The sequence below is a fragment of the Crassostrea angulata genome, chromosome 1, assembly GCF_025612915.1.
Source record: "Crassostrea angulata isolate pt1a10 chromosome 1, ASM2561291v2, whole genome shotgun sequence".
NCBI lineage: Eukaryota > Metazoa > Mollusca > Bivalvia > Ostreida > Ostreidae > Magallana > Magallana angulata.
In genome coordinates, this window is record NC_069111.1 from 27,405,244 (window position 1) to 27,430,370 (window position 25,127).

A 25,127-nucleotide genomic window follows, 5' to 3' on the forward strand; every position below is an offset into this window, starting at 1 on the left:
CAGTTTATGTATAGTAATACATATGTATATGCTGCTCTTACTTTAAAATGGTGATCATTCTGGAAAAAATGTGAGAGCAAATACCATAATGTCTCGTGTATAATACGCACTCGTGTATAATACGCACCCCCAAAGTTGACCAAAAAATGGCGAAAAAACAGCAGGTCCTATGCATAACACGCACCCAAAAAATGGCGAAATCAACGGCCGCCATTTTCCCTGAAACTATCGATGTTTCATGTTAATTTTATAATCCATGCGCAATTTCTTTAATTTTGAGATCGGAACATAGCACAGACGATGAAAATCGACGGTCGCCATTTTCCCAAATAACTATCGATGTTTAATGATAATATTTTAACCCAAGCGTAATTACTGTAATTTCGTGATGGGAACATGGCCTAAGCGATATTAGAGTCAAAGTTCTTACAATTTTAATTAAAAAGGACAGCATTATTTACATGGGCGGTATCAAGTATCATTTGACACTTCGTAAAGAGTTTCTTACAACATCGGAGAAGTAGAAGATCATCATACGTAGAGAAGAACGGCAACCGAGCTTAGTGCTTAAAAGTAATAAAACCAGAAATGATTTGATTGATTAATTATAGTCAAACCCTTTGATTGTTGTTTAAATAAACATTGTGAAGAAACGTATGTATGTCGTATATCGTCATTATCAAGCCGTACAAATGATCGATGTAATTTTAGCATTGTCTGTGTAAAGCAATAACGTTTAACTGCATAACGGGACACAAAGTAATTAAGTTTAATAAAATCAGAATAATTGCTTATCAACATGCACTTGAAAACACCATGTGAAGTCCGACACCAGAGAGGTGCATGCTTCTGACACCGGAAATTGTTAAACAAACATTGACCACGCGCCGAGTCAACAGGTGGCTGCTTACGTAATGGCAAATACACTAGCGATATTTAAACTTGTTTGATGCAAGAAATAGTGTTAAGAGAGGATAAATATTTTAAATACATGGGGGGAAAAACCTAAGAATAAGGTATTTCTGATGCAGTAAATTTAGTATACACTCATTCAATTTGCATAACATGCTATATTGGCAGTCACTACTCCGGTGGTATCAAGAATCACGGCTTGAAAAAATGGGGTACAATTTTTGTCCTATGTATAACACGCACCCCCCACTTTTGATCAAATTTTGGCTGAAAAAAAGTGTGTGTTATACACGCGACATTACGGTACTATGGTGATGATTGTTTGTAGGCTCACACATCTGGATCCTCCCAGCAAACTCAGTTTACCCAATTCACTCAACTCTCGCAGTTCAGGGGCTCCAGAATGTCCAACAGAATAAGAGCTTTCGCCTTTATTGCTTTGGGTAAGCCAAATCGGTAGAATTTTTTATCATTGTCAAATTCAGAGCCTGTTGCTATCATTGCAAAATTACATGTATGTTTGGTTTCTTCTTTCAGGCAAGTTGTGTTTACAGAATGCGGACCTGGCGAAGAAGTGTGTGGCAGCCCTGGCCAGGGAACTGGAGACCTCCACGGACCTCACCATCCGGAACAACATCGTCATCATTCTCTGTGACCTTTGTGTTAGGTAAGACACTGCTTTTTCACATATTTCAGCTTTCAAATTAAGATATTATTTTCCACACAAATAAAGAGAAACCTAGACTTTCATTGAATGTAAGTTCTATGTCTTCTGATCAAAGAATTTTTCTCCTACATTTTCATACTTGGTCATTTCCATATACAGCACATCCTATTGAAATGTAATACCCTTAATAAATCACGTACATTTAAGATACATGACGTTGGATACAATTTTTTTCAATTTTACAAACTTTGAATAAAACACATATATCACTCAAGTACACTTTTTTGCAGTAAGAAACACTGTTTTAATTAAGTCTCCCAAACAAAAGTTGGTGACTTAATGATTCTTTCTCGCTTATGAACTTTTCCATCATGCTTCTCAGATTTGGCTGAACAGAATTGTACAAAACTATAGAATATGATAAGCCTGCATATCTAGTTGTTTTAAGTTTTTTCAATTTGGGGTTGGTCAGCTATATTTTTGGGGGGGTTAAATTGGGGTGGGGTATAACATTGAATCATATGGGGAAAATTATACTCTATGTAGTAAATGGTTATAAGTTGAAAACCGTGAATGATATTGACATGGGCTCTTCAGATGCATATAGTGGGTGTTACGGGCAATATATATGTTACAATAGATGTGGTACCTGGAGTCATCCCCAACCCCCAGGTTTTGGAAATTACTTAAAAACCATTGACATCCCTACCTCTAAACCATATATATTCTTGTTCCTGGTGTCAAGGGGCATCAAATGGTATGTTGGTCATGGGCCCGGGGGAAGTGCCCAAAAATCTTGAAACCAGTTTAGATCCTCATCCCTAAACCATATATATTCTTGTTTATTGTGTTAAGGGGCATCAAATGGTATGTAGGTCATTAGCCCCGGGGGTTGGTCTTGACCCCTCTTGAGCAGGAAATGCCAAAATATCTTGAAAACAGTTGAGATCCTCACCCTTAAACCATATATTTTCTGGTTTCTTGTGTTAAGGTGCATCATATGGTATGTAGGTCATGGGCCCCTTGGATGTTCTGATGCCCCCTCTAACAGGAAGTGCCTAAATATCCTGAAAACGGTTGAGGTCCCCACCCCTAAACCATATACATATACATGTATATTCTTGTTTGTTGTGTCAAGGGGCATCAAATGGTTTGTATGTCATGAGACTTCAGGGTGGCCCTGACTTCTCTAGAACAGGAAGTGCCCATATCTTGAAAATGGTGGAGATCTCTACCCATAAATCATATATATTTTTGTTCCTTGGGTCATGTCTGTTCATCTGATCTACAGTAAATGGCCCCTGGGGAACATAATGAATTTCAGAAATAGAAATAATCAAGCATTAGATCTTTTTGTAAAGTTTGACCCATGTGAGTCATCATCCCTACCCCCAGTGATGGCCTCGTTCGTTTGGGAGGCTTTATAATTGCCGCGATTATAATTACATCTTGTTTGTGCTTAAGTTTTTTGGTCACATCTGCTTTATATGATCTAAAATTCTGTAGGTACACGACCACAGTGGAGAGCTACATGCCCAGCATCCGAGCGTGTCTGAAGGATGAGGTCCCTCTCGTCAGGAAGCAGACCCTTATATCTATCACACGACTTTTAAAGGTACAATGTTTGAAAATGCGGGAAACAATACAGTTATAGACATTGATCTAAAAATACATTAATGGTGTCTTTCTACAACAAAAGAGGCCGACATAAGAGGTTTGATTTTTTATCAAACAATACATTAACAGTCTCCAGTAAATACATAAGATTTTGACTAATGAACATTTTGGAGTGCTAGGTAAGGCCATGAAAAAAAAATCACAGGCCAAAATTTATTATGTATAAAGATCAGTAAATGTAAATGAACATATGAATGATATCAATCCAAATATCACTTGCATTTCTATGCATGTACATTGGTTTAATAATGATACAAAGGAGACAATTACATTTTTACAGTTTTTTTATGGTCATGTTTTCATCGTTTGACTAAGTAGTTTTAGGGGTTCTCATACATCTTTTAGTAGCTGCTATGTTTGCAAAAAAAGATAGGATGTGATCACACACAAAAATATAATGACTTACCGATAACTAAAGGTTTAGGTCACATGCAGGGGCAAAAACATCTGGTATTTAACTTTGTATCGTCACAGTGATGTCCCTTGGTTGGCGATCGCCCCTTGCTTCATATACTAACCAACTTAGCTAGGACGTTTTTTTAGAAATATTTCCATCTTTCTTCTCGAACTCGGTGTTTCCATATAGAACTGGTTCTAAATCTGCGCAGTGTAAAATTTAAACTGATAACAGTAAAATTTGACTCTTGGTTTAACATAAGTAGGGACCTATTTAAAGTTTTATTATACACTTGTATTTAGGAGGACTTCTTAAAATGGAAAGGTGCATTGTTCTTCTGTTTTATAACAACTCTACTGGATGAGGAAAAAGAAATTGCAGACTATGGTATGTATTTGTGTGTCATATATACATATGTACATCTTTAAAGGTCATAAAAATTGCCGTGTGAACGTGCATAATATCTTGTCCCAAGTAATGAAATTGCAATACTGTGGTTTCATCAATATTCATTGAATACCAATTACCGTTGATTTCATTGTTAAGTTTGTCCATGAAATTAAATGTTCATCCGAGTGCAGTTTCTTCTATTTATTTGTATTGAAAGGATCACTGGTCATGAATTTGCGTATCCTTGAAACCGTGATTTTCAATTTATCCACGAAAATTGATACCCTTGAATATTAATGAAACCACAGTAAATATTCTTTTGACGTTAAAATTCTAAAATAAAAATAAGTACAATATGCGTTAATCGTTTACTTTATGTGTGTGGTAGAATATATACCTGGTATATAATTTGTTTCATGTATATATTCATGTATAAAAGAAGTGGGGGTATTGATTTTGTTTTCTTGTAGTGGAATACTATCTCATTCATGTCCTGCTTCAAAGAAAACCAGCCATGTTTTTCAACCACTTCATGGAATGTATCTTTCACTTCAATGCATACGAGGACCACTCTGGTAATATACCTTTGCAATTTATGAGCCAGTTCTATGATATCGCAGTAGTTAAATCATTTTGTCGAAAAATCTATAAATACAGAAAAATTTCTAGAAACTAATGTCATTGCGAGTTACCTTTATTATATACCTCAGTGATGTTCAGCGTGCCTCCATTTACTATGTCTAAAAATATCCCGACTTCAAATGTCAAATTTCAGCGCGTGCTACTTTACGAAAATACCGAGATACCATAGAACCTGGACATGATAGAAACAAGTATACTTTTAATTTTTTTCTCTCTCAGACCTAAATGTATCACAGCAAGCATACATCATACTTGTTCATAATCCTAGCTTTTATGTTTCATGAACAGCGCAAGTTGTTCAATTTTTCAGTTAAGAGGAAATTTTTAAAAAATACCCTAGATTTTTTACATCAAATGCAATGTTTCCAATCACTTGTTTTGCTTTGATAGCTTACAACAAATTTTCACAAAATGAAAGGGAAAAGAGAATGTTTTCACTCAGTGGAACGGCAAAGGAGAGGTATGAATTAAAGACAATACTACATGTACAGTGTAGAATTATATAATATGTTACATTGCTTCGCATGTGCACATAAAACTTAAAAATGTTGTAGATATGTTGGAACATATAAAACATTTTACACAAGAATGATTAGGCAAATATAATACTAGGGAATATAGACCCTGTGATTGTCAAAATTTGGTATTTTTTTCTTGTTATAATAGTCACAGACTGAAGTTGTACAGCTTTATGTTGGAGCATATGACTGATGAACAGAGATTTCAAATAACAGCCAAGATCTGCACTGAGGTAAAATGACCACCTAAAACAATGGCAGTAAACTCATCAAAATATCAATTACAATCCAGTACACTTATATACAGTACATCTCATGAGTATCCCAACACCCTCCATGGAAAAAACAGAGTGGAAAACGGTGTGACACCATGTATGTGTATTGGAAACTTCAAGAAAAAGCACAGTCTCACACCATGACGGCTCATGTACATGTAACTCAGTGGCCACTGTATCACTCTGAGGATATAGCTACCTGAAACGTTAATAAAAATAACATATGTTTGGAAATAAATAAATTATGGCTAAACATGGGTTGAAATATATACATTTATATCATTTTCAAATTTAAAAAAAAGAAAAGTTGACATAAGTTAGGCAGATACAGAAAATTGTCGATTGTCAATTTAAAGTTAATTTTTTTGTGATCTGAAAACTTGACATAAATGGGCATACCTTTTGATTCATTTGTTCCAAAATGAATTAAAATAAATTTACCAAATATATATCAATTGACATTTTATCAAAATTCAAATCCAATTTAATTCATGGTGTTTTTGTTCTCAACAAACGATTAAAATATGAGAATTGAAAACATTTTTAGATCATGTCTATAGCTTACATGAGCTGAAAGCTCAAGTGAGTTTTTCTAATCATGCCTGTGTTTGTCCATCTGTCTGTCTGTAAGCTTTTCCTATTTTCAACATCTTCTCCAGAAACACTGAGCCAATTTCCACCAAACTTGGCACAAAGAACCATTGGGCAAAGGGGATTCAAAGTTTTAAAATTAAGGACCACGCCCTTTTATAAGGGGAGATAATTAGAAATAATTGAAAATTTTCGTGAAATTTTCAAAAATCTTCTCAAGTACCATTTGGCCAGAAAAGCTGAAACCTCACCTATGGACCTTACTAACCCCACAAATTTCTGTAAACAGTCAGTAACAAACCTCATAAGTAATAGTGTTGCATCACATTGCACAGTGTTTTTTTCTTGTTTCGAGACCGTAACAGAGAAAAATAGATCAAAGGTACTGACAGTTCCACGCTCAGCGTGGACTTTAAAACAGGGTAGTCGGTGTTTTTGTCGGGATACCCCTGAGCTGTACCGTACTTTCTTATTACTGATTCTCCGAAATTCATAATTAAAAATTGTTTTTCCTATTGAATTACTCTTAAGGTTCCTCGACACACCAAAATTTTATTTTATGGATCGATAGAGAATCTTTTTTGAAACATGATTCCACAAAACAGAGATCAATATCGGCTTTCAGTTATTTTATTCGAATTTTTTGGTACTTTTTCAGTGAAATAGGAAAAACTGTTTTGCAGACAAACAGAATATATTAGAGCTTAAAACTTGTTGTCAATTAATGTGTAATATAATTATTAATAAATTCATGCCAAAGATCGTTTGGTCAAGTGTTTAATTTTTTAATTAAAAAAATATTTCTGAAAATCAAAATTGTAATTCTTTGATATCTTTTTAATCTATGGATAAAATTTTAAAAATAACATATAGTCACATAAACTATTTACTAAACAATGATATTTTACAAAGAAATTGAAATGAAAATGCGAAATTTTGGAAAAATTGCTATTTATCAAATTTGAACCGATCCCGATTGAAAAAAAACTGATCCCGATCAGAATTATTTTAGAATTGAAATTTTACAAATAAACTGCAGTTTTTTTCTAAGTAATTGATATAAATTATAAAGTTAGTAAATGACGAAACCATTTTACAGCTAAACAACCTGAAATTTTTGCAAAATTCTCATTCATTCTAACTTTATGTGATTTCGTTCGGGATCAGTTTAATTACAATCGGGATCGGTTCGATTTTAAAATTTTCCATTTTTTCTTTAATTTCACTTTTTGGTTTCAATTTCTTGTTGAAATATGATTGTACAGCAATTGTTAAATGCGAGTAACAGTTTATCTGCAGTTTTTATCCATAGATTTAAAAAATATCTACAGTCCTTTTTTTTTCATTTTCAAAAATATTTTTTTACAAAAATATTTCAAAGTTTATCTGGCCGTTTTTGATATGTATTTTTAGATAATTGTATTGTGCATTAATTGATAACAATTTTTTAGCTCTAATATATCTTGTTCGCAGCTAAAACGATGTTTCCGGTTTGTATCAAAAAATACAAAAAAAATTCATATAAAATAATCAGAGGCCGATATAGGTGTCATTTTTGAATAATCATTTCTCAAAGAGGATTCTTCACCGATCCATCAAATAATGCATTGGTGTGTCGAGCCACCTTAAAGAACAGTATAACACAAATCATTGGACTTTCAGATTTTAGGAGGAGTGGTTGATAATGTAATCACACTGGATGACAAAAGCTCAGCTCTCCTTAAAGATGCTCTTGCCATTTTAAGTTGTAAGGTAAGGTTAAGGACCAAAACAAAGAAGTTATAATGGAATATAGTTATTATAGTTTACTGTATTATATTAGTATTGTACAGAGTAAAATATGTGTAACAAGGACATGAACCTGAATTTAGAAATTCATTTCTTTCTTTTTGACATCAGGAGATAAAACTCTCTTCACTGAAAACTAAGCCACAAGAGGATGCTGGTGGAGATGAACAAGAAATGGCTGCTATTGTCATGGCGACGGCCAAAAGGACTCTCATAACACAGGTGCCTGTGAATTTTTACCATGACATTGTATTTACTTTGAATTATCACTTCATGAATTGGTACCCATGGAAATTTGGTACTTTGGAATATCCAATGTTTGTCTTGGTTCCTAAAGTCTTCGGATTTTTTATTATCACTTGATAATCTTTTAAAATTAATATGTCCCTTCAAATTTGTGATTACCATAAGCACTCATCCACACACAATCAAGTTATCTTTTATACCATAATGTTTCTTACTAAAAATACATTTTTTCTTTGTCTGAAACCCACGACTAGTCTTGCATATGCTTACTGTAAGCTAATGCGAAACTAGCCCTGGGTTTCCAAAGATAACATTTGTTTAGCTGGCCACAAACAACTTACCTCACAAAATACCAACTAGGTAGTTTAATCGAGAGAAAGTACAGAGTATATAGAGAAAATGAATGTAATTTTGATGTCGATGCACTATTAAAGCAAATGTTTACTGTCCTGTTTTCCAAATGAAAGATATAATGCATGTATTTTTTATATTAACTTTATAAAATTTAATATTTTTCTATACCACCCTATAATCAAAGATGTGTAACTGAAAACTTTTGAAGAACCTAACCAAAAAAAAAAATTCATTTGAGCATTTTGAATTTGATTTCAGGTGGTGAAGAAAGATGTGATACATAATATTGTCCCTATTGTTGTGTCCCTGAAACACATGGTGAGAATGGATTGTTTATTTACATTGCTGATAAGAAACATGTTCATTTGATATAAGTGTGTGTGTGTGTGTCTACTATTTATAGATTACAGACTAAAGAAGTGCTGTCAGGACTATTACATCAATTTAGCTGCAGTTTACTTAAATCTTAATATGCAAAACAATTAAGTTTTGGAACCATTTCAAATAAATTTCATTCTTGCACTTACATTCATTTTGAATAGAATTCTTGTATCATACAATTGTATTGGTCTACTATCTCTGTTTTGAACATATTTTATTGCATATGATACATGTCAACCTTCAACTTTAGTTCATGGTCAAACCAGTGTGATAAGTTCACCAATATTGACACAGCCTGATACACAAAATCACTGATATGATTTCTAGGTCCTTAAGATTATTAGATTACAGACAATAGATGGTTTATCATGGCTTACCTCAAGTGACCTAGCTGTACTCTCTATTGTTTATAAAGGGGGCAACTGAAAGCCCTGCTCCCTAATCCACGAAAGGTGCCCATTTTCCTATTTTGTCATTATCCTCCAAAACTAGGAAAATTTATATGTATGTATGTGGATTTATAATGATATTAAATGTTTTATCATGTTAAAGCATACTGTAAAACAGCATAAAGTATTTAACTAAATGCCAGAAACCAAAAGTATAATGAAATTTTATGTATAAATGATTTTCTTAATTCACTTTTACAAATTTTCAATTAATAAAGCCCACTTCATCAGTTCGTAAGTGATGTGAGAACCCTTAGTGATGTTTTAAAAAAATCACTCAATGTGAGTGACACACCTTTTTTGTCTTAATTCACTTGTACGCAACTAAATCTCTGGTAAAGATATATTGAATGATTTAAATTCAATACCACAGCGGTACTGTTATCATATCCATGAAGTTATGACTGGGTTGAGGATCCGATGAAAAAAACTTTCATTTTTTTTTAGCTGGAGAAGCATAGATCCCCAGTCCTGAAAGGTCTGATGTTTTATCTGAGAGAGCTCATGCAGGATTATAAAACAGAGGTCAAAGGTAAACAGCAATCGATCAATTTGTTGTAATCAACTCTCTTGTTCAGTACTTTTTGTCCATTTATAATCCATTAAACATAATTGAATACATTGCACACAAAGAACCTTGGGGAATGAGCCGAGGCATATGCCCACAAGTGGTCAAAACCCTGTCACTAGTATGTTTCAATTAAATGACAATTGCGCATCTAGTATAATAAGTGTATTAACTTTAAATACTTTTATTCCTCTGCTTACATGTCACCGGAGAATTTATTATGTGAGTGTACATAGAAAAAAGAATTTCTAACTTTTGCCATGAAGTCCATAATTTGTACCCCCTCAACAAAGTAACATTTTTATTTTTAAAATTGAAACTAAGATAACTAATTTAGCAGTTAACTAAAAATCTCCAAAATGATTAAATGCATGTGTTGAATTCATAATATGGCAATTTTTATTTTCTTTACATTAAATTAGCTTTTCGAATTTAAACAAAGTAAACAAAGATATAAAATATTTACAACACCATTTAATAGAATCGAACACCTACATCAAGATACAAGGGTTGTTCAGAATTTATTGAGCCATTTACTCTTACTCCCTTGGGAAAAAAATAAATCAATGAAAGAACTGTATTTGATATTGGTCAAATTTGTCCCCCATAAATCGCAATTTTTTAAGTGTTTCAGGTACATTAAATTGTTGTGTTCATTTTCAGAATAGTTGATATAAAATATATTTTTGGCCTATCTATTTGAGTTTTTTGCACTCACTGGCAGTATATGATGTCAGAAGTGACGCTATTTTTATAATTCAATCAAAATCATTGAAATCATTTTTCTAAACTTTTTTCGAGTGGGAAATATAAGCGACATTTTGAACAAGAAGGAACTTTTGGTCACTTATAAGTATTTGATAGATACATCTTTGGTGAAAATATTTTAGTTCTTCAAGCAATTGCTCATTGTTTTCTTAAAGAAAAACTGCTTCAAACAAGCTGTTTTATGCTAAAAATGCAAAAATGGCGGGTAAAGGTAAGCTTTATAATGTTATATTTTTTAATTGTATGTAAATGAATCAAAATGAAAGTTATGAAAAAAAATTTAAAATTATATCTGTACAAAGAAAGCAAAGAACAACAGTATAATGACATTCATTGAAGGGAGCCATTTTAGGCTCAAACCATATATATAGTCCTTTCACCAGAACATATACCGGTACCAGGATGTCTTTTATTAACTTGAAAAGTTTGAAGTTGATGACATCATTTGTTCATTCCTGGTAAGCTAACAAACTTGCTTTCATCCAAAGACCTGGTGAACCACAAAATCATCGCGTCATTTTAACGTTTTTCCTGGTTCTATGTTATAAACACTAGCTTACAAACGAACGGAAAACATGAACTATTCTTCTTTTTTTAACTTTTCTTTTTATAATAAAATGACAGTTACATATATTTTCCATTTCTGATTTTTTTTTGAAAAAATTGAGTCATTTCTTCCAAAAAGTCAACTTACTGTGAAACTCATTTTATTTTTTTTGCTTTAGACATTCTATCTGCTGATAGACAAGTTGCCAAGGAAATAGAATTTGACCTGAGAAAATTTGAGGAGGAGCAAGAGGAAATGAAAAGACTACATGACCAACAGAACACAGTGCAGAGTCTACAGGTAGCCACAAGCCCTTGTAATCATAAGTCACTCAATGGTTGTCATGTGAAAATTAGTTATCAAAAATGGTTGTCAGCCCTTAATGCAAGGATATCATTAAAATTGGACCATACATCACCATTTAGATATACATCATCGTGATTTTTTTTATTATTATAGGGAACACCAGGTTCAAGTCCTAGGCCTGTGGTGACTGGACCAGTGTCCAAGTCCCCTCAGGTAACCCCTGTAGCTCGACCCCCAGGGGTGGTCAGATCACCGGCCCAAAGTCCTGCACCTCAAAAGCAGTAAGTAAAGAAGGCATTTACACACAAGATCATTTGAAAGATTGAAATTTCCTTTAAATAAGAAAATTGGAGTTGGATTCTGAAATAAGAGAATCTTGTATTTGTAGGCCAAGTTCTCCTTCTGTGCCTGTGCTACAGTTAAACAAATCACTGGCTGGCTCCATGGACAGTGCAAGGTTACAAATTATCAGAATAAACAAATAAAAAAAACACCTAGATATTTCAAATGTTCAATCCTATTTCAAAAGAAAAAAATGTTTTAAAGTGGTGAATTTTTATTGTAGAGACCATTCCTTGTCCACGATGGCTCTTCTCAATTCCGCCAAAAAGGCTTTCTTGAAGGCTAAGGTGAACAGCCCGTCTGCTTCAGGAATGAAAACTAGGAGAAAATCCTGTTTAGTGACAGAGAATAAGTCAGCAGAGATGGAGAATAAATCTGCAGACATTGAGAATAAATCTGAAGAAGGGAAAGATGAAACAGCTCCTCATACTGTTAGGGTAATTGCAGTGCTTTAATTTATACATGTAACATAATGATAATGTATATATGAAAACAATTTTATTTGATAGAACTAAAATGAGATGTACTATAAGTTGTGTGTTTTTTATGCTGTATGAAAAGAAAAATTACTTCATACATAAATAGAAATTGAATTAGAAATTATTTATTTCTTTGCTGATAAAGTTTGCGGAGGATTTGCCCTCGGGGTCATCGGATAGTGTGTCCACCCCACAAAGAGCCACCCGCTCCACTAACAGGGCCATCAGCACCCCCACAGGTAAAATACAAATAGTCCAGGAGTCTCATAGCAGTGTGTCCCAAATCTGTGTTCAAAACTAAAATAAGTATGAAATATAAAGTTTTCAAAACATTTTCAAGGTGTATATTCTTGTACAGGAAGTGGCTCTAAAAGTAAATCCTTGCACACACATTGCTCTGCATGTTGTGGTATTTGTTTCAATGCATCTTTGTATATATTCTCTGTAATTCTATGCTAAAATACATGGTCTTTGCTTTGGGATCAGCTCTTGGTTAGGCCTAAAAAAAAAAAGTTAAGTGTTTAGGGTAACCCGACCTTACCTACAAATATGCCCCGATCCTACCATTTTTAGATGTCTGTTTTTATCCGATTGTGGTTTTTCTATTATTTCTATTAAAAACCCATTTTTAAATGACACAAACATTCTTAGGATTCATGCAGAAAAAAAATATGATAAAAAAAAAAATCCCTACCTACCTAACCTAATTTTTTCATCAGTGTTACCCTAAACACACAATTTTTTTTTTAGGCCTTAGTTTTTTTGGCACATATCTCTATTGTATGGCATAATGATTGAGTACATGTATATACCAGTAGGAAAGTTTCTATGATAAAAGACAAATCCAAGTGTAGCTAATTGATTAAAATTTTTTTTTTGGCAGTAATATTTCCGACCAGTATAATGGACAGAGAATGTTTTCCTTTCAGGTGCCTTGGACAACATCACTTTCCACATTGATCAGAATGTGACCCTGATTCCCCCCTCCCCTATCCCCTCCTCCTTGCCCATCAGGGTGTACCCTGCTGACGTCAACTCAGGTAGGTATTAACACTACACACAGAAATATACTAACAGCTTTTAGGTGAAGTAATATAAATATATGTACATTTATTTAGTATTGATTTTGTGTTGCATTGTCATTTAGCCCCACCTACATGCATGAAAAGTGGAAGAGATAAACCGGACAAAGATTTAATCTACATGTTCCCTCCAGACAAACTGTAAGAGCAGGCATATTTTTTATTCATATTTATACACAGTATACTACAAATGTAACTTAAAATGATAAAAATTGATTTTAAGTGGATGAAGTGAATACTTAAGGGGGTTTTATTTTTGTGTAAGAAATATTTGCAAGGTTTGCAAGAGCCTTGTTGCAAATATTTCTCTAGTCTTTACCATATGGGTGATATAACAAAATGAATGTTTGCAAGAAATAGCCACAGCAAACCAGTATATCGCCAGTAAATCACAAAGTAAAGTTATCATGAAAAAAGGTCAGTTGACAGTACTGTGTTACAGTAAATAGAAAAGAAACCCAATTTTTAGATTTCTTGATTCAGAATGTCACAGTTGTAACATTATTATTTTGTTCTTTCAGTCTTCCAAAACCAAGAGAATGGAATGTATCTTCCCCAGTAAGTATTTGATATGAAACATGTATTAAGATTTCTGTGTTCTAAATATCAATTGTCTTTTCCTTTTCCGTTATATAGCTCATGGAATTTAACTTGTCATATATTTTTTTTGAAAAGTCACTAGTACTAATCATCAATAGCATTAAACCTATCCTCTGCCTCTGGTCTGTAGTCTGATAGAGCAATGGAAGTAACGCAATTGGTGCAACAGTTACCAGAGACTTATTTATAGTAATTAATTACATATAGTGTGAGTGGTGTTCTTCTGTGATTGTTAGATGCCACGTTTACATTTTAAACTTCAACTTGAATACTTTAAAACTTGACTTTTTTTTATCTTGAAAGCTTAAGAACTTCATGTTCTTAAGGGTGTTATAGCCTTATTCCAAGGACACTTTGTCATGATGTTCAGAAGGTAAATTGGAAACGTCTGTCTGTCTGTCTGTCCATCTGTCTGAAGACGCAATTTTGTCCCCCTTATAGAGTTTTTTTTATTATTGCATGGAATAGTCTGAAAATTTGTACATGTGTTTTACACCATCTGAAGATGTGCACCTGCAATTTTTATTAAGATCAGACCAGATTTAATGATTTTATGACAGTTTTTATTTTCCTTATCCTCTATATATTGTACACTGATATTAAAAACTAAGGAGGTAATCCTTATAAATTTTATTATTAGTCCCTTACCGGTTTTCACCGGAGGGGACTTTAGCTTTCCTCTGCGTCCATCTGTCTGTCTGTCCCACTTCAGTTTTCCACATTTTTTTTCTTTATGTGTTTGAGGAATAATATGAAATTTGCTGAACAGCTTCAGAATGTCAAACTACAGATCAAGTTTACACTTTTGTAGCGTCTGGTTGACATATTTTCGAGAAAATTAATTTTTTATATTCCAATTTTTTAATGTTTGGGTTCGATATTCTGCATAACAGTGCATTGTTTTCACAATTTCCAAAAACCGGTATGGGACGTATATTGCTTATGCAATACTCTCAGAATGTTTGTTAATAGTAAGCACTCTAAAGCAAATATATTTATATATTTACATCTATCAAGTATGATTCCCTCTACTTCTTACGCTTAAGATTTAGATAACTGAAATATGCAAACTATGTTTAAATGTTTTGCGAGGTTTATCCAAGGTAACAAAATGCAAGCTCATTAAAGAAAATCATAGTCCTGTGGGATCAATTTTCTGAAATATGGAGTTATATTGTACCGTGAGAAAAAGTGAGGAACATTTTGAAACAACTAATTTCATCTGTCAAGACTCAAATATTTTATCCACAGAACTTTGCATGGCTATATTTTCATTTACTGTAAAGGGAGGGGTTATTGTCACTGTTGGTTTTTTTTTGCTTTTTAAGAAATGAAAAAATATTAGATACAGAAATTTGTAAATATATTATATGTGTAATTACAGTGAAGTTTTTGAATTTTGAATCAGACATTTTGTACTTTTCTTTTTTTTAATTAAAAAAAAATGTTACAACTCTAAAAAATCTTATATAATATTTATGTGTCGCAAACCTTTATGATTCAATTATATATTTTAGTTACTTAAATTAAATTCATGTTTGTCCCATTTGAAATTAGCCTTGCGGGGGTATTAGTCTCATTAGGACAGTTTTAGTTTGAGTCAGAAGTATGCAATGTTCCTCTAACTCAATTTCAGGCTCCAAAAAAGAACCTTGCACTGGAGCAGGATGATTTGAGTTTGTTATCGAAATCTGATTCTGTGACCTCTACTAACAAGGGGAAAAAATCCAACAGGAAGAGCAGTAAGGAAAACTCGAGTACAGCGGCTGTTGTCAGGAGAAGGTCTGCTAGGACAGCCAAAAACAAATGAAAGTTAGAGCAATTAAGAAACCAGCGTCATTAGGGGGAGCATTTATATTCTGTGGAGATATATTTCCAATCCTGAAAATTCATGGTATGAGATATGGTCTAGTATGACAGATAAATATCATCTCCAAATTAATTGTGATTGCTAAAAGTAACATTCATGCAATTTGGTGGATTTGTAGTCTTGTGTAAATCTGAATTCATCAGACAACCGATTATGCTGAGAATTATTGCTTTACATGTACACTTGCGTGCCAAAAGTATGTCAATTTTTTCTTTTTTCACTATGTATTTCATTGAAAACAAGACTTATTTTAAAAAGGTTTTTTTTTTGCTAATTTTATGGTTAGATTTTAAAGAAATATATATTGATTAAAGTACATTCAATTTGCATTTTTTTGACATGCATTAAAACAGTTTTTAACCGGGTTTTCCATAGGAAAAGTTGTTCTTTTGCAGATCAATTGTACCTATATCAGAGGTATGCATATTGCTATTACATAGGAACTTTGAGCCATAAGCTCATCTGTATTGTACACAAGTTCGAGGTGTTAACATATGCACAAATAAAAGCCACTGAATATATTTGAAAATTTTGTTATGCATACATCATTCCAAATCAACATATTCCCGGTATTGAACCTATTCAAGTGTTACAAATCGATGGCGTGTTAAATATAAATCTTTTGGAACGAATTGTTGAAAGAATAATATGTTAATACTTTCATTTTTCAGTATCTTATCTATCATGAATTGGGCACTTTACCTGCCTTTACCCATAGTAACACCCATAGTAACTTAACACTCTTAAAGTAAAGTGCTTGGAAGTAAATCATGGTATGATACGTAGGCACCTATATAATTTTGGTTTGATGAGAGAATGATATTGAATGCCAAGATAAGTAAATCTCTATCAAAAGACAATGATGAAAGAATATTAACCAGTAAATCATTAAATATCAAAAGGACTATGTGCTGTTTTATGCATTTTTTGGCCCCAAAATCAAAGTTTTAGAAGGGCTTTAAAAATAAGGTGAAAGATATTTAAAATCATATTGGAAATAAAGGTGTGAAAGGTTATCACCAGTGACGTCATAATGTAGAAATGACGTCATGAAGATTGCATTATTTTGATAAATTAATGTTTTGTAGCGAAATGTGGGTGTTTTCTGATGGTTTTTCGACTTTGGGAAAAATCCAAACATATGTTAAAATCGCACTTGAGCAAACCTGCGCTCTATACTTCCGAATGCAAAATATAGAGCAAAAATGAGAATATTTTCATTTATTTGCAAATTTGCAGGAATTAGGTCATTAGGTGAAGTCATAGATAAACAGTGAATGAGCAATGATGACTAAAATCAAGATTAAAGTTATAGGTATTCTCTATACAATGATTTGTGAAGATTTTTTATTTTTATTTTTCATACGATACTATTTAAAAATTGGTTGAAATCGGGGGTAGATATTTGATCATAATGCACATAGTCCTTCGCTTAAAAGCTGCAGGTTTTAGAGGAAATTGTTTTATGAAATATAAAGTGGAAAATAAAATAAAAGCTGGACCAATTTACTTCACAATATTCCAGTAATGAAATTAAAGGGGCATGGTCACGATTTTGGTCAAATTCTATTTTTATGTTTTTATTATTTACAATGCTTAAGAAATGTATTTCTTATGATTAAATGAAATTTGAGAGTCATTCGCAGAGTTATAAGCAAGATACGGGGCTCACAATTCTCTGTCATGTAAACAAGGCTCGTGCCCTGTTTCTGTTTACATAGGTTCAAAATACCAGTAAAAACCCTTTTTCCAGCTTATTTGTCTATCTTTTTATTTATTTATGCATATATAAGCAGTTCCTAACGTTTAACACATTCGTTTTAGGTTTAAAACTGGAATTTTTACTTCAACGTTCAAAATGTAAACAAACGCTTTGTTTACATAGCAAAGAATTTCAACCTCTGTAACTCACTTACAACTCAACAAATGACACTCAAATTTCGGTTGCCTATTAAAAATGCCTTTCTGAAGCATTGTAAAAATTAAAACCGGAAAAATAATTTTTGACTAAAATCGTTACCATGCCCCTTTAAATGTGTAATAAAACATATCTGTTATTTTTATTTTATTTTTATTGACCTAATTCTGATTCAGTTCATTATGGGACCATTTTATTAATTGTATAAATTGGGATGGGGGGGGGGGGGGGAGGTCTTGTCTTTTAAAAAGTTGTACCTTTTTCATAGGCGTCGGAACGGGGAGGGTTTTTTTTTTTTTGCAATTAATCCTTTATCATCTGCTTGTCAATATTTCTAATAAGTCTAGTCGCCCCCCCCCCTCACACACACACACACACACACACACACACACACACACACACACACACACCGACACCACTGTTTTTCTTATATTTATCTATAGAAACGTACAAGCCAATGAGCCCTCCCACATTGTATGATCCATCCGTTATGGAGAGCCAGCCTTCTGCGTGTTGTATAACGTATAATCTGGACGAACAAGTCAATGTATTTTGATTTTCTCCCGTGAGTGTTGTACTACGTGACGTACTTTGTCCCTGGAATAACTTTTTGTACCGTCTGTCTTTGGATTGTCTTTTTACGTATGTCGGTCAGCTTTATGTGTTATCGGTTAACAGGTGATAGGTTTATCTTTCTTTAAACGTAGCAAGGCCAGAAGGCCAGGTTAACAAATGAGATGAGAACAAATTATGGAATTTTGAAAGTTGATATGGGGGGGGGGGGGGGTGGAGACCACCCTAAAATCTTTAATAAATGTAAGAAAAGGGTAGATTGACCTAAAGAACATTGCGATTCTGTTTTGTAATGAGGATTCCATTCAGGTAAACAAATAATTTGTTATCCAATTTTTTTTTTTTTTTTTTTTTTTTTGCAGAAAATTAGCGTAAAATTAAAAAAAAAAGGTTATTTAGGAAATGATAACAAGAAAAGGCAATTTGTCAATGAAATTGCAACTTTGGAACTTGAAGTGGTTTACACATATATATTTTTTTCATGCAAAACGATATTCACATGCATATTTTTACATTCACTGAGTATTTTTAATTTTTAATATCTCTATTTCTTTAGCACACCGATTGTCATTCACAGATCTATAGAAACTGACAGGGCTGAAATCTATAATTCAATTCTTAATGTTCTTACCGATAAGAGTAGTTCACTGGTATTTGAAGCTCATAATAAGTATTTTCAAATGTACTCAAAAACAGTCAAGGATCACATGTACAGTAGAAGTAATAAAGATTTTTTTAAAAAGTTGAGTTTACAATACAGTGAGTTGTTAAAGTTTGTTTTTGTAAGAACAGACTTTGAAAATTTTCTTGATATTATCTTGACAGTTTTTTAAAAAAAAATTCTACATTTTAAGTATTCATTAGCTCGTTAAATTTTATAATATTGAGGTTTTCATAGTATCTCTTGGACAAAAAGATTTTCATATCGTTTACAAATGTGTACATTCTAAAATATAAGACCGCGGAACATTAACTGGCAAGATTGGAAATATACAGCGTACGTCAATTTCACTGGTTGCAGTCAAAACATTTGAAATGGGCGGGAACAAATTGACGCGGACGTCTGAAACTGACGTAAGCTGTATATTTCCAGTCTTGCCAGTTAATGTTCCGCGGATGAAATTCATCCCCAATGCTATTAGAGTCGCACATTGCACATGTACATTTTCTTAAATTTTTATCAATATTGTGCCATCTACCTGTTTCTATTAAGAATCGATGGTTACATATTCGTAATTTTGTAAACATGATCCGTAGATCTGTAGGTAAAATCAACAAGTACTTTTCTAAATTGAAATTTGCTTTAAAAATTCTATAATTGTGATATTTCTTTAAGCCAGTTATAACTACTATTGTTTGATTTTCCCATATATAAGACAACCTGCATGAGTTGCGTATATCAAGTACATATATATCAAGTACACATTTTGTCCAGATTATAAAAGATCCATTTTTGTAACATTTATAAAAATAACAATAGATTACATTCGTGAGTTTACAATCGTGGGCTGTCAAAACTTTCGCCCAGTACATTATTTTAATTTTAACAAGCTTATCTTTTAAAAAAAGATTGGTGAGCTAGCGCTGTAGCCATCATAAAACTTAGAAGCAGATTTCTAAAACTTTAGTTTAAATTTCTGAATCGACTAATTAACAATAGGAAGGCACAGTGGTGTATTAGAATTGTGCCGGGCTGGAGTGGGGTTCTGAATCTAGAGTGGGCTTCACATCGGCAATGGCATAGCTCATTGACTGTGCCTTAATCATTATGTATCTACTGAAATTTCAATGTGAAAATTTTCAAGAACCATTGGTGCTGTTTTATAACAATCGTATCTTCTCGGACCTTTCCGGCATGCTCGGAAAACATATATCCGAGGTTGTTTTCCAAGCCTGCCGGAAATTTAAGATAAAACTAGCTATTTATTATAATACATGTATATTTAGAATAACTTTGCATTATAATACCTAAGATACTGTTACTTTTTGACATTTACAATAAACAAAAAACTTAATGTGAAGATGATAAAACGAAATTCAAATGGTACAGTTTATGTACAGTAGTAGTCCCAGAATCCCCTACTATGGAGTCGAGCATGCGTATTCCAGTGAAAAAGACTAACGTAGTTGCTTGCGCTCGAGAGTGCTAGCAATAAAGAGTTACAATGGATACCTTTCAGTTTCTCCATACACTATACAATTTGGAGTACTGGATTTAAGGTTAAGAATAAAATTTCAAAAATTTTAAATGTAACTTTTCGATAATATATAAGATTTCGTAACCACACACTTCACACGAGTAAATTAAAATTAAGTTAATGACTTTGTCAAAAAGGTCTAATAGACAATTAATTGGTAAGTTAAAATAATGTATTTTTCGTAAGACACCATGTATATAATGTCTTTGACACTTGTTCCAGTGACCACTAAATGCTATTTTTAAGCGTTATTAAATTTTCCACTTCTTGATAAAACAATACCTAAATAGCAAAATGATTTTACGTTTTCAGTAGTTACTCATTCAATCAAAAAATTACGCTTGGACCTTGGACATTGGAAAAAAAATGAGGACCTTTGTTTCGGCTTTATTGACATTGAGTTTCCATAAATCACAGTAATTTGCAAAAACATTTAATGACTATTGTAAACCAGAAGCAGATTCTTCACGATCAATCGACACATTCAGAAACCTGAAATAGTCACGAACTTCATTATCAAAAATAGTCATGATGAATTCCCATATAATAATAATTGGTCATCTCTTCGATCAAACCTACTGGTGAACATTAACAATGATTAAGTTATTTGCTTACTCTTAATGATTAATTCAAAAAAGAATTTTAAAATTTGATGATTAATGAGAGATATGAAGGTAGCGAAACATAGCCCGCGAACGTTGGTCATGTTATTTAATCTTTGCAATGCTCGCTACCTTCATACCCGCATTTTAGAAATCACCGAAGGAAGCATCTTATCGCTTACAAAATTTTAACTTTTTTAAAGCTGACTTGAATTCATAAATACGCATTATTACCCTTTTATCTACGACTACCGCCATATAAATATGATTTCTTTCGTTTGAGGGACGAATTAGACAGAAATCAATTTCTACTTGGTATAATAATGAATTAATTATCCGGATATACATGTATAAGGTTTTCATTCGAATACCTGTTTGTGTCACCTGGTTCTTAAGAACCGGTTTATTAGCAAGGCTATATAAAGAATTACTCAGGTGTTAAATACCAGTTTAGGACGACACGTACAGCGGAAAGTTTAAATTCGGCATGCAGAACGAGGAGATGTCGGGCGGGGCTCAGGCAGACATGCTACAAGCCATTCTCAACAAAATGAATGAACAGAAAATGGACATGGAGAATACTATGGCAATGCAACTTGATAATTTTAAAAGAGAATTACAGGGAGCAACTTCCTCCGTATCGTCTGAAGTGAAGAAGTTAAAGTCAGAACAAGCGATAGTCTGGAAACATCCAGGTAACAAAGATCAATTTGAACATAACGAGAAGATTATTGATACGTTGATGCAGGCTTCGTGGGCCTTGAATAACAATAAATATGATTATTGCAAGGAACTTATTCATGAATCAGTTGAACTTTGTAATAAGCGTAACAAACTTATCAAAATGGCTGACGCATCACCTTGTGGGTGGAGTACAGTGAAAAATTATGTAACCAATCCATTGGCTGATGATTCGGATGACGAAAAACGAATGTTTAAAGCAGAAAATAAAGCCATGAAAGAAAAGAAAGAAAAGGAGAAGCAAAAAGAAAAACTGAAATCTAAGAGTAGCTATTCTAATGTTAGGAGCAGTGCTCCTTATTTTCCTTTTCCAGCTAGACAGCCCTTTCGTGGCCCAACGCCCTTTGGCTTCCCCATCATGCCAGCTGCATCCAGATTTCCCATTGGCTGTTTCCACTGCGGAAAACCCAATCACCAAAGAAAAGAATGCCCAGAGCTTAAGTCCGCTAAATAGAGAGGCTAAACAGTCTAAAGAATCATCTTTGATAAAAGATAAGTATTATGATGGAAAAAGTTGTGTTGATGAGTTTAACGAATGCTATGAGTATAAAGAAGGTGGCAAAGTCTCTGTTAGAGGGCGATTAAAATCAAATATTGAATTTTGGAAATGCATTGATGCTTGTCATTATATCATAGATACTATTCAGGATGGTTATAAAATACCTTTTTATTCTTTACCAGAGCAGAGCTTTTCGCATAATAATAAATCTGCTTTACAGGAAGATGTTTTCGTGCAGGGAGCAATAATGGAGCTATTGGAAAACGGTTTGATATCCGAACAAAATACAGAGTTTTTGGTTACTAATCCTCTTTCTGTTTCAGTGAACTCCAGTGGGAAAAGAAGGCTTATATTAGATTTAAGGGAAGTTAATAAGCATGTATGGAAACAGTCTGTGAAATATGACGATATAAGAACCGCTCTTATGTATACAAATAAAAATAGTTGGTGTTTTAAATTTGACATCACAAGTGCATATCACCATATAGATATTTTTCCTGACCATTGAAAATATTTAGGATTTTCATGGAAATTTGGTGTTCAAGATCGATATTTCTGTTTTAATGTTTTGCCATTTGGTCTCGCATCTGCGCCATATATTTTTACTAAACTCACACGACCCTTAGTTAAGAAATGGCGTACAGAAGGTAAAACTGTACTTATGTATTTAGATGATGGGTTTGGCTGCCATAGTAAGTATGACGAAGCATGCAAAATATCCAAAGAGGTACGGTATGATTTAGTTTGTTCAGGTTTTGTGCCTTAAGTGGAAAAGTCCATGTGGATCCCTTGTCAAGTTATCGAGTATCTTGGTGTTGTTTTGGATTGTAATATGGGGAAAATTTACATTCCTGAAAAGCGTGTATTTAAGATTCAAAAAACAATTTTCAAAATTGAGCATTTTATGAACCAGAATTGCAGAATAAAGGTAAGACGACTAGCAAGTTTAGTTGGACAAATCATATCTATGTCTGTTGTTATCGGAAGTGTAGCCCAGTTAATGACCAAATGTCTTAGTATTGCATTGTGTCTGCTCCAACATGGAATAGCATGATTTTAATTTCTGAGGAAAGTAAAAAACAGATAAGTTTCTGGAAATCGTCTTTAGATATGTTGAATAGAAGGGATATGAAAGTTAAACCAAGTTCTAATCTGGTAGTGTACACAGATGCAAGTAATACTGGTTATGGCGGTTATTGCGTACGGACAGGTAAAAATGTTTCTCATGGTTTATGGGAAGAATCTGAGAGAATTATGAGTTCCACATGGAGAGAATTGGCCGCGGTGGATAGAGTTCTTCGGTCATTTGTACAATTTCTCAAAGGTGAGAATATAAAATGGTTTACAGACAACGCAAATGTTGTTTCCATTGTTCAAAAAGGGAGTATGAAAAATAACTTACAAGATCTTGCAATGAACATTTTTCAAATTTGTTTAGAATATAAGATTGGTATTGAAATTGAATGGATACCAAGAGAACTCAATGAGCAAGCAGATTATTTGAGCAGAATTGTCGACTTTGATGATTGGGGTATCGTGAAAACTGTTTTTGATGACCTATCACGGGAATGGGGTCCGTATGATATTGATTTATTTGCTTGTGATTACAATGCAAAGGTAGATAAATTTTGTTCCAGGTATTGGAATCCTTTTACGTATGCAGTTGATGCATTTACTATTAATTGGACAGGTTGGAATGCATGGATCGTACCGCCATTTTATCTTATTCCAAGAGTTTTGGAGAATTTGAACGAATGCAAAGGATATGGAACATTAGTAGTTCCGCTATGGGAATCATCAGCCTTTTGGCCAATTTTAATTTCTGAAGTTTACAGGTCACATATTGTAGATTGGAAGGATCTTCCAGTAGCAAAGGAGTTTTACACACGTGGTAAACTCGGGTCTGGTATTTTTGGTAAAGAAGATTTAAAGTTTAGAATGCTTGCATTTGTTTTTGATTTCAGAGTTTGATTTCAAAATTGTTTTTCGGCAGTTTTAAATTCTTCAAAATAAACAAATTTATTGATTAATTGGGAATTGTTTCCCATAAACTTGTATGAGAAATATCAGGCAATTTGCGCTATGTTGTAATAGAGATAAATATTTTATCACTATGGATTTACTAAAGTTTCTTTCACCACATTTGTGGTTTGCCATTTGGCAAGTTTGGTTTTTTATCAAACTGATATCTTCATTTCTGAAGAAAATGTGCTAAATATCTTAATTAAGCTGATATGTAGATATAAATATATGTATTTTTATACATATCCGGTAGATAATTTCAAAGAGAAAAAATATTTATTGGTGTTCCTTTACAAATTTGTTTTTTCAGGTATTTGAAAGAGATTTGATTCAGTTGCCTTCAAAGTTGCGTGAAAAGGTGTATGCACTTCCTGGGATTATGCAAACGTCACGAGCGGATTCAACTATAAACAAATATTGTAACAGTTTCCTGAGATTTCCTGAGATGTAAGAAGTGGGCAAAAGAACAAGGAATCGAGGAAAGTGAATTATTTCCTTCAAAACCTTTACATGTATCTATTTATTTAGCATGCTTGGTTCAACGGGCAAACTCTCCATCCCCTATTGTTGACGCATTCTATGGAATCAAATGGGCTCATGATCTTGTGGGATTCAATTCTCCGACTGACAATCAGTTTGTTAAAAACATTATGGAAGGTGGGAAACGTATAGTGGCAAAACCTGTTCAAAAGAAAGAACCAATAACTGTTGAAAATTTACGTTGT

General features: G+C 33.2%; 1 protein-coding gene across 2 annotated transcripts in view; it reads left to right on the top strand.

The window, feature by feature from the left end:
• LOC128181785 (condensin-2 complex subunit D3-like) overlaps positions 1-16,370 on the top strand; it is a 32,893-nt gene extending 16,523 nt beyond the window's left edge. For both annotated transcript variants that reach the window (XM_052850312.1, XM_052850320.1), the window contains exons 29-48: positions 1,241-1,355; positions 1,450-1,579; positions 3,086-3,194; positions 3,956-4,040; positions 4,514-4,618; positions 5,076-5,145; positions 5,352-5,436; positions 7,732-7,821; positions 7,969-8,079; positions 8,716-8,775; positions 9,735-9,819; positions 11,349-11,470; positions 11,630-11,757; positions 11,865-11,933; positions 12,042-12,255; positions 12,443-12,536; positions 13,227-13,337; positions 13,445-13,520; positions 13,901-13,937; positions 15,616-16,370. In XM_052850312.1, the coding sequence (XP_052706272.1) occupies positions 1,241-1,355; positions 1,450-1,579; positions 3,086-3,194; positions 3,956-4,040; positions 4,514-4,618; positions 5,076-5,145; positions 5,352-5,436; positions 7,732-7,821; positions 7,969-8,079; positions 8,716-8,775; positions 9,735-9,819; positions 11,349-11,470; positions 11,630-11,757; positions 11,865-11,933; positions 12,042-12,255; positions 12,443-12,536; positions 13,227-13,337; positions 13,445-13,520; positions 13,901-13,937; positions 15,616-15,789 (2,070 nt within the window). In that variant the 3' untranslated portion in view covers positions 15,790-16,370. The remainder of the gene's footprint in view (positions 1-1,240; positions 1,356-1,449; positions 1,580-3,085; positions 3,195-3,955; positions 4,041-4,513; positions 4,619-5,075; positions 5,146-5,351; positions 5,437-7,731; positions 7,822-7,968; positions 8,080-8,715; positions 8,776-9,734; positions 9,820-11,348; positions 11,471-11,629; positions 11,758-11,864; positions 11,934-12,041; positions 12,256-12,442; positions 12,537-13,226; positions 13,338-13,444; positions 13,521-13,900; positions 13,938-15,615) is intronic.
• Positions 16,371-25,127: the final 8,757 nt, after the last annotated feature.